The sequence below is a fragment of the Chiloscyllium plagiosum genome, chromosome 5 (assembly GCF_004010195.1).
Source record: "Chiloscyllium plagiosum isolate BGI_BamShark_2017 chromosome 5, ASM401019v2, whole genome shotgun sequence".
Classification (NCBI taxonomy): domain Eukaryota; kingdom Metazoa; phylum Chordata; class Chondrichthyes; order Orectolobiformes; family Hemiscylliidae; genus Chiloscyllium; species Chiloscyllium plagiosum.
Window position 1 is genome coordinate 1,194,648 of NC_057714.1, and position 16,303 is coordinate 1,210,950.

The 16,303-nt window shown below is 42.3% G+C and overlaps 1 protein-coding gene across 3 annotated transcripts in view; it reads left to right on the forward strand.

Moving 5' to 3' along the window:
- Positions 1-16,303, forward strand: part of LOC122549656 (retinoic acid receptor beta) — a 513,362-nt gene that overhangs the window by 35,712 nt on the left and 461,347 nt on the right. Inside the window, exons 2-3 of one of the 3 annotated variants that reach the window (XM_043689458.1) lie at positions 15,790-15,840; positions 15,939-16,200. In XM_043689458.1, the coding sequence (XP_043545393.1) occupies positions 16,023-16,200 (178 nt within the window). In that variant the 5' untranslated portion in view covers positions 15,790-15,840; positions 15,939-16,022. The other 2 variants (XM_043689457.1, XM_043689459.1) reach the window with 2 other exon arrangements.

The window sequence follows — 16,303 nt, forward strand, 5'->3', positions numbered from 1 at the left end:
AATCTCCATCTGCCACTCCTCAGCCCATTAGCCCATCTGATTAATATCCCATTGTACTCTGTGGTACCCATTTCCGCTATCCACTACACCTCCACTCTTCCCTGGGTAACAGCCTCAATTATTGCACTGTTGCTAGAGTATGTGGCACCATGATTTTACCGCATGGGTAGGGTAAGGAGGTTCGCATCTTTGCTGGAATGGGGATTAATCCCCATTCCATTGGCATTATTTGGAACCACATGGTAGCCTTTTCGCCAACTGAGCTAACTCAAACTCCACCCATCCCCCCCCCGCCATTGCCCCCCCCCCCCCCCCCCACAAGAAGAGGTGAGAGGTAAAATAATAAGAACCCTTCCACAGACTGGTCAGTGGCACAGATTGGCATGAGAGGGCTCTCAGGTTTCCACCTCATGCCAGCCACCATTTTAGATTCATTACTCCCCACTGCCAGACCGGCTGGTGTTGGATTCCCAAAAGATCGTAACATATGAGACCACTGATCCAGTGCCTCTATTCCAACCCTCATTCCCAGTCCTGTCTGGATGCCTCTATTCCCACACCCCCACCAACTCTCCAAAACCAGGAAGATTCCACTTAATGGTCCAGTTATGTGAGGGCATGTTAAAAGACATTGAAATTGTATCATTATCTATGGTCTTGTCATAACATGAAAGATTCTGTGTACAATGAGGTTGCCAACTCATGGCAAATAAAAATCTATGTTCGTGATAATGCTGACCTGCGTTTTTCAGACATGGTAACACAACTGTAGTTTCGTACCAATGTATAGAACAAAATATGTTACTGTTTTTGGTTTTAGTGCATAGAATCCTTGGAAGAAGCTGTGATGGAAATTCAGCACCAGTTCAGGACTATGTGACTGTCAAGTATTTTACAGTTTTGCACCTGTCATAAGGCATGGTCCCTGTAGTGCAAGTAAAGACCATTTAATGCTGAAGGATTTACTGCATCTCTGCATCTTTTCATTAAAAGAAAAAGTCTTAGCACAATATTAGGAATCATGCAGGCTAGATAAAAGTGCAAAAGTCTCTTTCATAATGGATTGTTATCCTGTTAACACTATTAATAACAGTTTTCAGCAAAAATTGAGTTAAGTATATTATTAAAAATAAACACATTATCAAGGTTGTGCAGATACAGTGATGGTAAATTTATAAAATATTAATTTGGGTTAGATGCAAACAGTTAGCTTCCATAAGATTTTACTGTTGAAAGTAATTCCATATGGATAATTAAGTGCATATGCTCTCAGGAAAGCAGAATAATTTATTTGGATTAAATACATTGCTTCATTTTTTTTTCTCTTTTTTTGTTTTACCCCCACACTCTCGCCTAACTGCGGTAGTGCTTATTTTTTCCCCAGCATCCATGTTGTGTGCGTGCAGGTGTGAGACACAGTAAAAGACATAAGGTGCATGAATCTTTATTCAAATTTCCACCACCAGGAAGACAGGAAACACCTGAGTGGCCAGTGACAAGCAGTGCCCTTCATATCAAAGGGCAATGTTGCGTGATGAAACAGTGAAGGGGAGGGCAGGGATTAAATCAAAATAGAGTTGGAGGGGGAAATAATGCCCTCCACTCCCTGCGGCGCCCACCTCTCACTGAACAACTCCAGGGTGTTGGTGGACATCACGTGCTCCTTTTCCAGAGACACCGGGGCTCTAACGTAACTGCGGAAGAGGGGCAGGCAGTCGGCCCTAACGACTCCTTCCATGGCCCGCTGCCTGGACTACATTGTTTCACGTATTTGATACACTCACCATTAAATGACATAATTACAACATTTCTGCTGAAATCTTGGATTTTGCTTTAAATTTGGTTTTCTGAATTGGTACAGAACTATTATCAACATATTCACATTATTTCAATTAACCACTAGGTTCCAAACTTAGAACATGATTACACTAAAGGACATGTGGGCTCAGTGTGAACATACCAGTCTCCAGAAAGTGGAAAGTACAATGTTACTCTACCTGAAATGTAGTGCATCCAGGTTCAAGACAATCTCATTGAGATCAACCACATCTGACTCTTCTTAATGTTTATTTTATCCTTTTCTACCAGAGGAAAGAGATGGCCATGTGTCAACTCATTTCACTAGAACTGAAAATCACATGGGGTGTAAAATGGACAGCTGTTTCCACTGAAACAAGAACTATAAAAAAACAATTTCTGTTTATCCCGCCTCTCCAAGACAGAAAATTTGGCAACTTTACCAATTGATCATTCATTTTTGATCTTAATTTTCAGTTCATTCTGCCTACCTCTTCCAGGTGCATTTACTCCTTATTGGAATATATTCCAATGTCGAGGTGTTGAAAAGTGCTGAGTATTCATGTGTTCCACAGTGAAGAGTTTTATCAATCTATTCAATAACCATCATCATTAAAACTGAGCTTGCATCTTCCATTAGCTTCTCTCTTGTCCATCCTTAAGCTTGACCATGAGACACACCTTTGATCCCATCTCTATTAAAGTCTGTAATCTCTACCAGTCCTATAAATCCTCCCAGATGCCTCTGCTCTCTGTTTTGGACATTTTGTGAATTGTAGTTCTTCCAGCATGCCCTCACACTATAAATGCCCTCCCTTTATCTCTCCACCTCTCTGCCTCTCTTCATTCTTGTCAGCCTAATGAAGCTCCCTCTTCAGAAGATATCTCTTTCTCCAGATCTTCTGTCATGATTTCTCTACTCACAAAACTGACCCTACACTCATCTAACCTTATTAACCATTGTCCCATCTGCAACTGTCCTTTGCTCACCATAATCCTTAAATGTGATTTCCCAAATGTATTCCCATCTTTCCAGGAATTCCAAGTTTGGATTCTTCCAACTGGATTTCTTCCCCTGTCACTGTTTGAAACAGCGCTTTCCAAAGTCACAACCAACATCATAGGTGACCATGTCAAAGATCATTTTTCTGTCCTTGTCTTTCTCATCCTGTCTGCATCCTTTAATCACTCCATCCTCCTTCACCACCTCTCCACTGTTTTCCTGCTGGGGTGGTCTGCTCTTACCTAGTTTCATTTTGTTGTGTGTGCTGCTGTTCATACTTTCTAAGGGCTTCTATGGTCCAGTGTGTGTGTGTCTAATGAGAAGAGTCTTGTAGAATAAATCAGATACAGTTTGTTGCATTTCTGAATGCACTTACACGATATAAGAAAAGGCTTTATATGATCACAATAACTATTGAGAGAATCTAGCTTTGTCCGTCTGCCATGAGCTTCTACTTTTCTATCTTACCATTTCAGACTCTCACAACACATTCTGATCTATCCAATTTTAGCCAGAGAAATATTTGCACTGTGCTTTCTCCCTGCTCTGGAACACTGTTACCTGTGGTGGCTCCCAAGGATCTATTTTTGGTCCTTTTCTGTTTCTTATCTACATGCTGCCACTTGGTAAAAACATTCGAAGGCAAGGCATTTGTTTTCCCATATATAAGCTATCTCACCATCAGCTCTCTCAACTGTTTTACATGTTGCTAGATTATCAGCTTGCTTATCTGGCATCCAGTGTTGAATGAGCAAAAATTTTCTTTTGTTAAATATTGGAAAGAGTGAAGACATTATTTTTGATCCCTGCTCCAAACTCCACTTAATCGCTATCAATCTTCTCACCGACATCAATCTGAGATTAACCATTCTGTTCATAACCTTGGTGTTATTGTTGATCATGCGATGAATTTCCAACCTCATATTTGGACTGTAACTACAACCACCTATTTCCATCCCAGAACATCATCAGGCTTCTCCACTCACTTGATTCTTCTGCTCTTGTAGCCCTCATTCATTCCCATGTTACCTTAATATGTGATTATTCCAAGGCACCCCTGCTGGTGATCTACATTCTACCATTTGTATGCCTTAGGTCATCTGAAGGGCTACTTCTCTTGCCTGAACTTGCATCAAGTCTTGCTCCCCCTATCATCCTTGTCCTTACTGACCAACAGTGGTTCTAATCAAACAGCATACTGACTTTAAAATTTTTGCCTATGCTTTCAAACCACTCACTAGGCTTGCTCCTCTCTAACTCTGTAACGTCCACCAGTCATTGAGTCATCATAGAGTCATTGAGATGTACAGCACCGAAATAGACCCTTCGGTCCAAAATGTCCTAACCAAATTAGTCCCATTTGCCAGCACTTGGCCCATATCCCTCTAAACCTTTCCTATTCATAAAACCATCCTCTTGCCTTTTAAATGCTGTAATTCCATAAATCCTCCCAGATATCTCTGCTCTCTAATTTGGGCTTTTTGCTAATTATGGTTCCTCCAGCATGCCCTCAAACTTTATAAATTCCTTCCCTTTACCTCTCCACTCTCAGATTCTCTTCACTTTTAAATCACATCTTAATTTTTCCTCCATGTATTTGGTCATCTGACCTAATAATCCCTTATGTGACTCAGTGTCATACTTTGTTTCAGAAAGTTTATGGTTCATTACTTTAAAGTTGCTATATAAATATAAGTTGTTGTGGTGTACTCAATCTATATCTGTACATGCATTCTTGCAGCAAGAATTACTGAACCATATTTAAGACAGTATCCATGCCAGGTTGTACTCTCAAGGATCGTAATCTAGGATTGCTGTGGTCCTATTTTCCTGACTTTGAACAAACTCAGTGTTGGCTAAAGATTGAACCTAGACTTCCTTTGTCTGCATGTCTCATCTTTACAATGGACAGATTTAGACCATCTTAAATCTTCGAGTGTCATAATTGTCAAAATGTTTGTGATTTGTGAATCTGCTAAGCAAAGCCCTTTGCTCAGATTAAATTTAGCCACCATTTTGTAGAAAAAGTCTGTTGGCAATAACTATATAATCAATTTTTAAAAATTATACATGAATGTTTAGGGACTTTTATGATTTCCAGGTGTCACAACAGTGTAAATTATGGTATTATATATTATGTAAAGAAGGCTCATCAGTATCTAAAAATGAACATGGAATCTTGCAAAGTGGCTCCCCAAGGTCACACAACTACACTTGTTAATGTCACTTCAACCAAAGGAGGCAGATAGGCTAATGTATTATCTCAGCATTAACCACAAAGGGAGAGGCTTAGAATTTGATTAACCTTGGACAATATAATATGTCCTTCTAAAGGTGTGAAAATATGAAGCTTGGGAAGGAAATAAGGACTACAAAAATACCACAGGAAATTCCAACTTCACTGAGTTTGCTTTGTGGAACAATGATTTGTCAAAAATTATCAGCCATCTTTAATTTTTGATCTAAATAAGACAAGCTACCAAATGACACTCGAGGTCAAATCTTACAAAGGGCTTTGAGAGATACCTTGAGAGAGAAATGTTCTCAACGGTGAGATAGAGAAAGGGGACTGCTGTAATGAACTAGTCCACCTGGGGCCATGACACTCAATGACCAAAAAGTGAAAATAAATGGGTCTTCACTCCCTTCCAGAAACTGTTTTGCTTAATCTACTTCTGGGAGAAACCTACAACAATTCAACTGTACAAGATACTGCATGTGCTGAATTCTGACTTCCCTTTAGAAAAAGAAACTTAAAGCAAATTATGTATTGCAACAGTCTCATCTTTATCTTTGTAAATATATTTTTTCCATATCTAATTTTAATCTTTATATCTGTACATTAGGTAATAACTACCACACTTTTAACTTAGTAAATTCCAGTGTAATAAATTAACTTTTATTGTGCTTAGGATTAAAGCTTTGCTGCAAATTGGAACACTAAAAAAGCCTGTAAGGGTTAAATAAACTGTATAAATTTGTAGCATGACCACACTGCAGACATACCTCATGTAGTCATGACATGATAATTTCCATTACAGCACTTTTCAGAATTTTGAACATGCATGGGAGGCAATGGCCTACCAATCTTACTGCTAGACTATCAATCTAGAGGCCTAGACCTCTGGGGTCCGAGGTTTGAATCCTGCCATAGCAGATGGTGGAATTTGGATTCAATCAAAACAAAAATTTACAACTAAGGGTCTAATGATGACCATGAATGATGGCTGAGGGGACAACTCGTTTGGTTCACTAATGTCACTTAGACAACGAACTTTGCTCTGCTTACCTGGTCTGAGACAGAAAAAAACTGTGGATGTTAGAATCCAAAGTAGGCAGGCAGGAGGCTGGAAGAACACAGCAAGCCAAGCAGCATCAGGAGGCGGAGAAGTCAACATCTCGGGTCTAACCCTTCTTCAGGACTGAGGGTGGGTGTAGGGGGAGCTGCAGATAAAGGGGGTGGCAGGGGCAGGGTGGTGGGGAGGATAGGTGAAGCCAGGTAGAGGATATGACCTGGTTGGTCAATGGGAGGGATGAATCCGGTAGGTGGCTGGGAGAAGTGGAAAGGAGGGGGAGGGGCTGGGAAGAGGGTCAGGGGATGGGAAGGGAGGTTATTTGAAATTGGAGAACTCAATGTTGAATTCAGGCAGAAGATGAGGTGTTGTTCCTCCAATTTGCAGGCCTTGCCTGGTCTGGATTGCATGTGACTCCAGGCCCAGATCAATGTGATTGACTCTTTCAACCCTTAGGTAATAAATGTTGGCCTAGCCAGTAACACCCATATCTTGTGAATGAATGAAAAGAAAACTCATATTGGACCTTCTTAGCATGACTTCCATTCTCTAGAAGTTAGGAGGTTCCATGTTCTGTGATTCTTGTGAATGCAAGATGTTTTTGGATGTTATTCCTATTTTTCTTTTACTGATTTGCCATTTCTGTAGCCAGGAGGAGTAACTTTGAGTTTGGCGATAATGGAGAACAGATCTTATCAGTCATGTCTTTGCTATCGCTCCCGGCGCTCATTTCATGGAAATTGACAGTACTGCTGCTTTGTGTTTTTTGGTGGGAGGGAGGAAGAGGGGATTTTTGACCTCTGGATATGTAATCTTTTCCTCACCCAACTAAATGCAATTACTTCATAATTTTTTGTCACAGAATTAATCAAGTGGAGAATTTGCTGCAAAACTGATGCATACATTTGCATTCATATGCTAATCAAAAGACAATAAATTCTGAAAAGTGCAGAAGAGAGGACATCTAAGGGTGACTGAGGGATATTTTTATTGTGTGAGATGGACATGAACTGAGAACGATTGTCGAATTGAAAATTGGAAGATCACTATAGAGTAGTTGTACAATTTACATTATTAGCCAAAGTTAAATCTGGCCCTGAAATTTACACCAGTGAGCATGTACAAATTCAAAAAGTGTGGCGCTGGAAAAGTACAGCAGGTCAGGCAGCATCCGAGGAGCAGGAGAATAGATGTTTCGGACATTAGTCCTTCATCAGGAATGTGGCAGGGGACACAAGGGGGTTGAGAGATAAATAGCTAGGAAGGCGATAGGTGGATGCAGGTAGGGGGTGATGATAATAGTTCGGAGAGGAGGGTGGAACATATATGCAGGAAGGAAGATGGACAGGTGGGAGAAGTTCAGGAGGGCGGTGCCGGGTTGGAGTGTTGGATCAGGGATGAGGTGGGAGGGAGGGAGGGGGGGGTGTTGAGAAAACTGGTGAAATCGACATTGATGCTGTGTGGTTGGAGGGTCCCAAGATGGAAGAAGAGGCGTTCTTCCTCCAGGTGTCGGGTGGCTAGGATTTGGCGGTGAAGGAGGCCCAGAACTTGTATATCCTTGGGTGGAGTGGGAGGGGGAGTTGAAGTGGTTGGCCACAGAGCGGTGGGGTTGTTTATGTGTGTGTACCAGGGATGTTCTCTGAAACATTCTGCAAGTTGACGTCCTCTCTCCCCAGTGTAGAGGAGACCACATCGAGAGCAACAGACACGGTAGATGAAATGACGTGCAGGAAAATCTCTGCCGGATGTGGAACAATGTGAGCCTGAGGTGGTGCTGATACAGTCATCAATGTAGTGGAGAAAAGGTGGGAAATGGTGCCGGTATAACTGTGGAAGATGGACTGGTCCACGTAACCGACAAAGAGGCAGGCATAGCTAGGGGACATGCGGGTGCCATGGCTACCCCTTTGGCCTGAAGGAAGTGGGAGGATTCGAAGGAGAAGTTTTTGAGGATGAGGACCAGTTCAGCCAATTGAATGAGTGTGTTGGTGGAGGGGTACTGGTTGGGTCAGCGGGAGAGGAAGAAGTGGAGGGCTTGGAGGCCTTCATCATGGCAGATGGATGTGTACAGAGCCTGGATGTCTATGGTGAAGATAAGGCATTGGGGGCTGGTAAAACAAAAGTCATGGAGGAGGTAGAGTGCATGAATGGTGTCCTTGATATATGTGGGGAGTTCCTGGACTAAGGGGGACAGGACGGTGTCGTGATTTGAGGAAATAAGTTCTGTGAAGCAGGAGCAGGTGGAGATGATGCATCGACTGGGGCAGTCAGCTTTGTGAATTTTGGGTAGGAGGTAGAAATGGCGGTGTGGGGTTCCAGGATTATGAGGTTGGAGGCAGTGATGGGAGATTTCAGAGGTGTTGTGGTTGTGGATGGTCTGGAGATGATAGTTTGGTGATGGGAGGTGAGATTGTGGTTGAGGGGGCAGTAGGAGGAGGTTTCCATTAGTTAGCACCTGGCTTCAGCGGTGTAGTGGCTAATCTATCACTGCGCCCCCGCTTTATCTCCTGGTTTAATGGTGAGGTTGGGTTGGAGCAGAGGGAGTGGAGAGCTGTGTGTTGTGAGGGTGAGAGATTGGAGTGGGTGAGGTGGGTGGACAGGTTGAGGCGGTCAATGTCACAGCAGCAGTTGGAGATGAAAAGATTGAGGGTGGGTAACAGACCAGCACGGGGTAGCTAAGTGGATGGAGTGTGTTGGAGGTGGGTGAACAAGTCCTCAGAGGGTGGCTGTGAGTCCTGATGGAAAAGGTAAGCACGGAAGCAGAGACTGCGGAAGAAAAATTCGATGTCCCGACTCGTTCCCAGTGCAGCATCTGAAACCCTTTGGGCATATTCACTTCATTCCCAAGCCCAACTGAATCTTACTGTTGTGTGTCAGACAGTGCAATCAACACATTTGTTGGAACTGGATATGTGGAACATACATATAAAAATTGGGCTCAAATACCTCCCACTTGTCCGTATTCTGTGTTAAAATCAACGACCAATACCCTGCAATTGCTTTATCCAAAACCAATATCCCTTGAAAGCATAAAGATAGATGCACAATGTGATTTCTTTTTGGGAAGATTTGTAGCTCAGGTTGAGGTTCAGTTTGTAAGTTTTCTCGCTGAGCTGGCAGGTTTGTTCTCAGATGTTTTGCCACCATACTGGGTAACATCATCAGTGAGCCTCAGGTGAAGTGCTGGTGTTCTGTCAAAGTGCGTCACTAACACCAATGCTTCACCTGAGACTCACTGATGATGTTACCCAGTATGGTGGCAAAATGTCTGAGAACAAACCTGCCAGCTCAGCGAGAAAACTACAACTATAAATGCACAATGTAAATTGTATATTGTTAAGCTTGACAACAAAATCCTCTAATGGCACGGTGGCTCAGTGGTTAGCACTGCTGCCTCACAGCACCAGGGACCCAGTTTGATTCCCGCCTCGGGTGACTTTTTGTGTGGAGTTCGCACATTGTCTGCATGGGTTTCCTGCAGTTTCCTCCCACAGTCCAAAGGTGTGCAGGTCAGGTGAATTGGCCATGCTAAATTGCCCATGGTGTGAGGTGCATTAGCAGGGTTAAATATAGGGTGGGAGAAATGGGTCTGGATGGGTTACTCTTCAGAGGGTCGGTGTGGACTTGTTGGGCCGAAGAGCTTGTTTCCATACTGTAGGGAATCTAATCAATCATTGCAACCTGATAGTTTGAACATAGGTTTGGAATTTTTATCAGAGGGCAGTGGATGTGATTTATGATTGGCTCATTGTGGTTCCATGGGAGGGAAGCTGCATACAAGTGTGGTCCTGTCACATGATTGTGGTGTCTGGCTGTTGGCTGCCTGAATGTTCAGTCATGAGTCAAGCAGTGTGCACTAAATACACGTGGTGCAGCTCGCCTTCTGTTCTTAAAGACAGTCTGGCCCTCTTAAAAGTAGGCTGCACTGAGTTATAGGATGCTACTGATGAGTACTGCTGCCACAACACTCAACCAAGAAAATTGAACATTAGAGCAGAGAACAGGAGCTAGTGTCACTGTTGCAGCAGTTAAGGCCTCAGTACCAGAGGTTGACATCATAGAAAGACGGCATGGTTTTGCAGGTGGTAGCAAGGTGCTCAAGGGCCACCTTTAGAAGAGATCGGAAGCAAACAACCTGAGATGCCTGTCCTGTCTTGGCCTGGCCTCAGTGCCACAAGAAGCCTCATGACCTCAGTTGAGTAATCACTGTCAGTAAATGCATCTTCACATGACTGCTGCTACCACTGGAACACCAGACTCTCATGCTGCCCAGTATACTGCATTTTTCAATTCAACCAATCAGGAGTCACACCCAACATCCGGATACTCAACCTTACTCTCATACATTTAAAGTCATGTATCCATTTGAGCTAAACACCACCAATCCCTACCAACAAATAACTCCAGCTATTCAGCTATGGCAACCATACCAGTCCAGCTCAATTTGACCCAAACATTTAGATTCTCCCCTCTTCCTTGCAGAAAAAAGTAGCTCACAATAGGAGAGAGCTAGTGGTGGGCAAGTCATGTCATGGGTGCTATGACGGAGATACATCGTGGATCCCTCTGTGATAAAATCTTCCCTTCTGATTTCCTGAAGTATGGTGAGGATACCAGCAAAGAGGGTAGGTTCTTTGTGATATCCGCCGTCAGCTGGGAATCAGACTCCACCCTGTTCCTTGAGAGTGACAGGAGGCTGTCTGATAAGTAAAGAAATTCACCGAGCATGCTCCCTATCGAGGTATTCAACTGAATCCTCTGAAACAGAACCTGTCTACAAACTCAGCTTCAGATAAGCAGGCAGACACACATCCATTACCAGGTATGGCTAGAGTCCACTTGTGGCCACTGACTCAGCACGTACTGATCTGAACTTGACACGACATTTAAGGACAATGCATTACCAATATATGAGCATTTGACTGCAATTAAATGATGGAGCATCTTCATCAGTTTGTAGTGATGCTCTATCTCCTCACCCTGGGCAGTGACAGCTGAGCAGGAGGCACATTCTTAAATCTTGGACAAACCATATAAAAGGCTATGGCATTAGTAGGTGATAAAAAGAACCTGCACAGAAATTTAACTCCATGCTTTTTTGTGACTATTAAAAATGACATGTTTATCTGAGACAGTCAGAACACTAGGATTGAATTGATTGACGGTAAAGTATAGAGAATGCAAGCTCAATTTTTGGCATGACCAGAAATTGAGCAAACCCCAAATAGAGTTATATGGTCATAAAGATGTACAGCACAGAAACAGATCCTTCAGTCCAACTTGTCCATGCCGACCAGATATCCCAGCCTAATCCAGCCCCATTTGCCAGCACCCGGCCCATATCCCTCTAAACCTTTCCTATTCATATACCCATCCAAATGCCTTTTAAATGTTGCAATTGTACCATCCTCCAACACTTATAAACCTCTATAAGGTCACCCCTCAGCCTCCAATGCTCCAGGGAACAGTCCCAGCCTATTCAACCTCTCCCTAGAGCTCAAATCCTCCAACCGTGGCAACATCCTTGTAAATCTTTTCTGAACCCTTCCAAGTTTCACATCTTTCTGATAGGAAGGAGACCAGAATTGCACACAATATTCTAACAGTGGCCTAACCAATGTCCTGTACAGCCGCAACATGACCTCCCAACTCCTGTACTTAATACTCTGACCAATAAAGGAAAGCATACCAAACGCCTTCTTCACTATCCTATCTACCTGCGACTCCACTTTCAAGGAGCTATGAACCTGCACTCCAAGATCTCTTTGTTCAGCAACACTCCCTAGGACCTTACCATTAAATGTATAAGTCCTGCTAAGATTTGCTTTCCCAAAATGCAACACCTCGCATTTATCTAAATTAAATGTCATCTGCCACTCCTCAGCCCATTGGCCCATCTGATCAAAATCCCATTGTATTCTGAGGTAACCTTCTTCACTGTCCACTACACCTCCAATTTTGGTGTCATCTGCAAGCTTACTAAATGAGCCTCCTACGTTCTCATCCAAATCATTTATATGAATGATGAAAAGCAGTGAATCCAGCACCGATCCTTGTGGCACTCCACTGGTCACGGCCTCCAGACTGAAAAACAACCCTCCACCACCACCCTCTGTCTTCTACCTTTGACGAGTTCTGTAACCAAATGGCTAGTTCTCCCTGTATTCCATGAGATCTAATCTTGCTAACCAGTCTCCCATGGGGAACCTTGTCGACTATCCCTAATCAGTCCTTGCCTTTCCAAATACATATACGTTCTGTCCCTCAGGATTCCCTCCACCACCGATGTCAGGCTCACTGGTCTATAGTTCCCTGGCTTGTCCTTACTACATTTCTTAAATAGTGGCATCATGTTAGACAACCTCCAGTCTTCCAGCACCTCGCCTGTGAAGATCAATTATCCAAATATCTCAGCAAGGGGCCCAGCAATCACTTCCCTAGCTTCCCACAGAGTTCTAGAGTATACCTGATCAGGTCCTGGGTATTTATCCACCTTTGTGCATTTCAAGACTTCCAGCACTTCCTCCTCTGTAATATGGACATTTTTCAAGATGTTACCATCTATTTCCTTACATACTATACCTTTCATGTCCTTCTCCCCAGTAAACACTGATGCAAAATACTCGCTTAGTATCTCCCCCAACTTCTGCAGCTCCACACAAAGGTGTTATCTTACAGACAGTGCAATACAATGTTTCAGAGCAGAAGCCTTATGTTAGAAAACACATCAATAACAACAAGATTATTGGCAAATGTCTCTGACAACTGAATATTTATCAAAACGGGAGTAGAGCTAACAGTAGTGCACGAGACACATATTTCAAAACATAACCTGATATTTCCATTCCAAGGATGCTCACAAACTCTATTTCCTAAGACAAAATGCCTTAGCAAACATCATTAATAGACATTATCTAGTCATTATCTTATTGCTATTTTGTTCAAATTGGCTGTCATGTTTCCTATGTTATGACAGTGACTATTTATAAAACATTTTTCAGTGAATGCAAAAACTTTGCAATGTTCTGAGGTTGTGAGGTACAACAGTAATAATTTGTATTCATAATATGCTTTATCTAATAAAACATGCCAGGGTTCTGCGTGGGAATGTTTGAAAGCAACACTTGAGAGTGAGTCAGACAAGGTGATAATACAGAAGACGAACAAAACTTTGACAAGGAAGTAGGTTTTAATCAGTGACTTAACAAAAGAAAGAGATGCAGAGAGACTTAGTGTGAGAATTCCAGTGCTTAGGACCGAAACAACTTAAAGCATGGTCATCAACAGAGGAATAAATAAACTCAAATGATTAGAATTAGATGAGCACAGACACCTGGAACGGTTTTGGAACTGGAAGAGATTTCAGAGATGAGGAGGAGCAAGGTAATGGAGGAATTTGAAATCAAGAATAAACCTTTTATAATTGAGGCATTGCTTATCTGGGAGCCAATACAGATCATCAAGTTGGTAAGGACAAGATTATAGAGAATAAAACGTCAGTAGTCAGGCAGGAGTGCATTCTGGTGGTTAAATCAACATGTTTAAGCAGCAGATGAGCTGAAGCAGGGGAGGAGGTGGGTGATGTTATGGAGATGGAACTGTGTGGGCCTCATGATGGTGCAAAATGCGATCAAAGCTCACCATTGGGTTAAATATTATGCAAGGTTGTGAAAACTCTTGTTCAGCTTCATACAGGAGACTTCACAATGATTGATGCTAGCTAAATGACCTATAATTCCCTGCTGTCTGTTTCCTTTTTTCTTGCACAATAGTGATACATTTGTGCTCTTTTTTAACATATTCAATTTTCCAATCAACCTGTTCAGAGATCTTATTACACAGATCTGGAGCAGGTGAGACTTGAACCCATGCCCCCTGGGCTGGGGTAGGGACACTGCCACAGTACCACTTGTGGTTTTGCAATCTGCTGGGATCGTTCCAGGATCTAGCAAGTTTCTGAAGAATAGAACCAATGTATATCACTGCTTGGGTACAGAACAGTCTCCTTCATTCCTGACAGCATGAAGCAAATCCAGGGTATGTTTAACAACTCCTTTACGCTGATGCAACGACATGTTTTAACATCAGTCTCAAGAGTGAATCTGATTATTACACGAGAATTAATTTTACTAATTCCAAAAAGCACAGCCTACTAATTTTTCCAGATTACTAACTGATTGTTCAATAGTACACAATTCTACACTGACAATCTGCACCCACATGGAGCTAACTGAGACAGGAAACTGGATAAATCTTAGTAAATAGGGATTTTCTCAGAGCAGTCCAACCTGACTAAATCCAGAGGTGAGAGAATAGTGAGTGAATAAAACGTACCTGCCTTCCACCATTATTTAACTTAAAACAGCTTCTATCATAGTTTTGAAAGAGTAGAATGGACAAGGGAATATTTCCTTTCCCTGAGACACACATGACCATGTTGAAGAAGAAGATGTCATGGAAAATTCAACATGATGGTCACAGCATGTGCATTTTGGTACATTTTCTTGCATGGTCCTCTCTGTAAAATGATACAGCTATGCACTGTCAAACCAAGTCTGCACCTCACCATGAACTCTGCATGGCGGATTTCAATGTCCACCATCAAGAGTGGCTCAGCAGTAATACTACTGAGCTGGTTGAGTTCTAACATACATAGCTGATAGACTGGGCATGTAGGAGGTGGGAGGGAACCAACAAGAGGGAAAAACATACTAGACCCCATGCTTAACAATCTGCCTGCTGCAGATACTATCAGTAAGAGTATTGCCCAGTCCTTGTGGAGACTAAGCCCACCTTCACACTGACAATACCCTCCATCATGGTATGTGGCACTATCATCATGCCAAAAGGGACCTCAAGATTTTATAAACCTCTATAAGGGGTCACCCCTCAGCCTCCGAGACTCCAGGGAAAACAGCCCCAGCCTATTCAGTCTCTCCCTATAGCTCAAACCCTCCAACCCTGGCAACATCTTAGTAAATCTTTTCTGAACTCTTTCAAGTTTCACAACATCCTTCCGAAAGCAGGGAGACTAGAATTGCACACAGTATCCCAATAGTGACCTGACAAATTTATGAGGAGAGGTTGAGTAGTCTGGGATTATACTCATTGGAATTTAGAAGAATAAGGGGGAATCTTATGGAAACATATAAAATTATAAAGGAAATAAACAAAAAAGAAGCAGGAAGGTTGTTTCCAATGGCGGGTGAAACTAGGTCTAGGGGGTAGAGCCTCAAAATAAGGAGGAGCAGATTTATGACTGAGTTGAAGGAACTTCTTCACCTGTGAATCATTTGTGAATGTGTGGAATTCCATAGCCAGTGAAGCAGATAAGGCTACATCATTGATTGATTTTAAGGCAAAAATAGATAGATTTTTGAACAGTAAAGGAATTGAGTGTTATGGTGAGCGGGTGGGTAAGTGGACCTGAGTCCATGAAAAGATCAGCCACGATCTTAGGAAAAGGGAGAGCAGTGTTGAGAGGTCAGTTTGCCTACTCCTCTTTTTTTTATGTTCTTATGTATATTTATAAGCTTCATTTAGTCTCTGTTCATTATTGTAAAGAGTGTGATCCTCATAGTTTAAGTTTCATTTTATATTTTAAAAGATACATTGAGTAGGCTTGCCTGAAATTGTGTTGTAGCAATTCCTAATCTTTTGTCTTAACATCTGCATTTCTTTGTTTTGTTTTTGCAGTTTAAAGGGAAAAACCATCATTTCCCGGGCAGACTGTTAAGTCTACCAAAGGTATGTTTTGTGGTTTATTGGCCTCCAGTTAACCTGAAGCAGAACAATAAAACCTGTTTTTAATTTGTTCCATATCTCCCTTTGGAACGCATATATAGGTCTTGGAAATTTCAGTTGACAGTGTTGAGTACCAGTTTTGAGAACTCAGACTGTATGTATCCAGGTTTCAAGAAACAATTGTTATGACAACCAGCAGCCATTCATGTCGGACACCTATTGCTAACAGCCATATGAGTCGTTATCCAGTGGCTCCATTCCCTTTTATCTTCCCTCATTTACTCGGTGGATTCTCATCTCCTTCAATAAATGGACTTCAAAATCATCCACATGCAAGTGGATGCAGTACCCCCTCTCCTGCAAGTGAGTACCACATTATGCAAAATAGTTGCAAACGACTTAATTGCTTGATTTGTAGTGAATTTATTTTATTCCATAATCCTGGCTGTATGTTTAATGGGTTTTC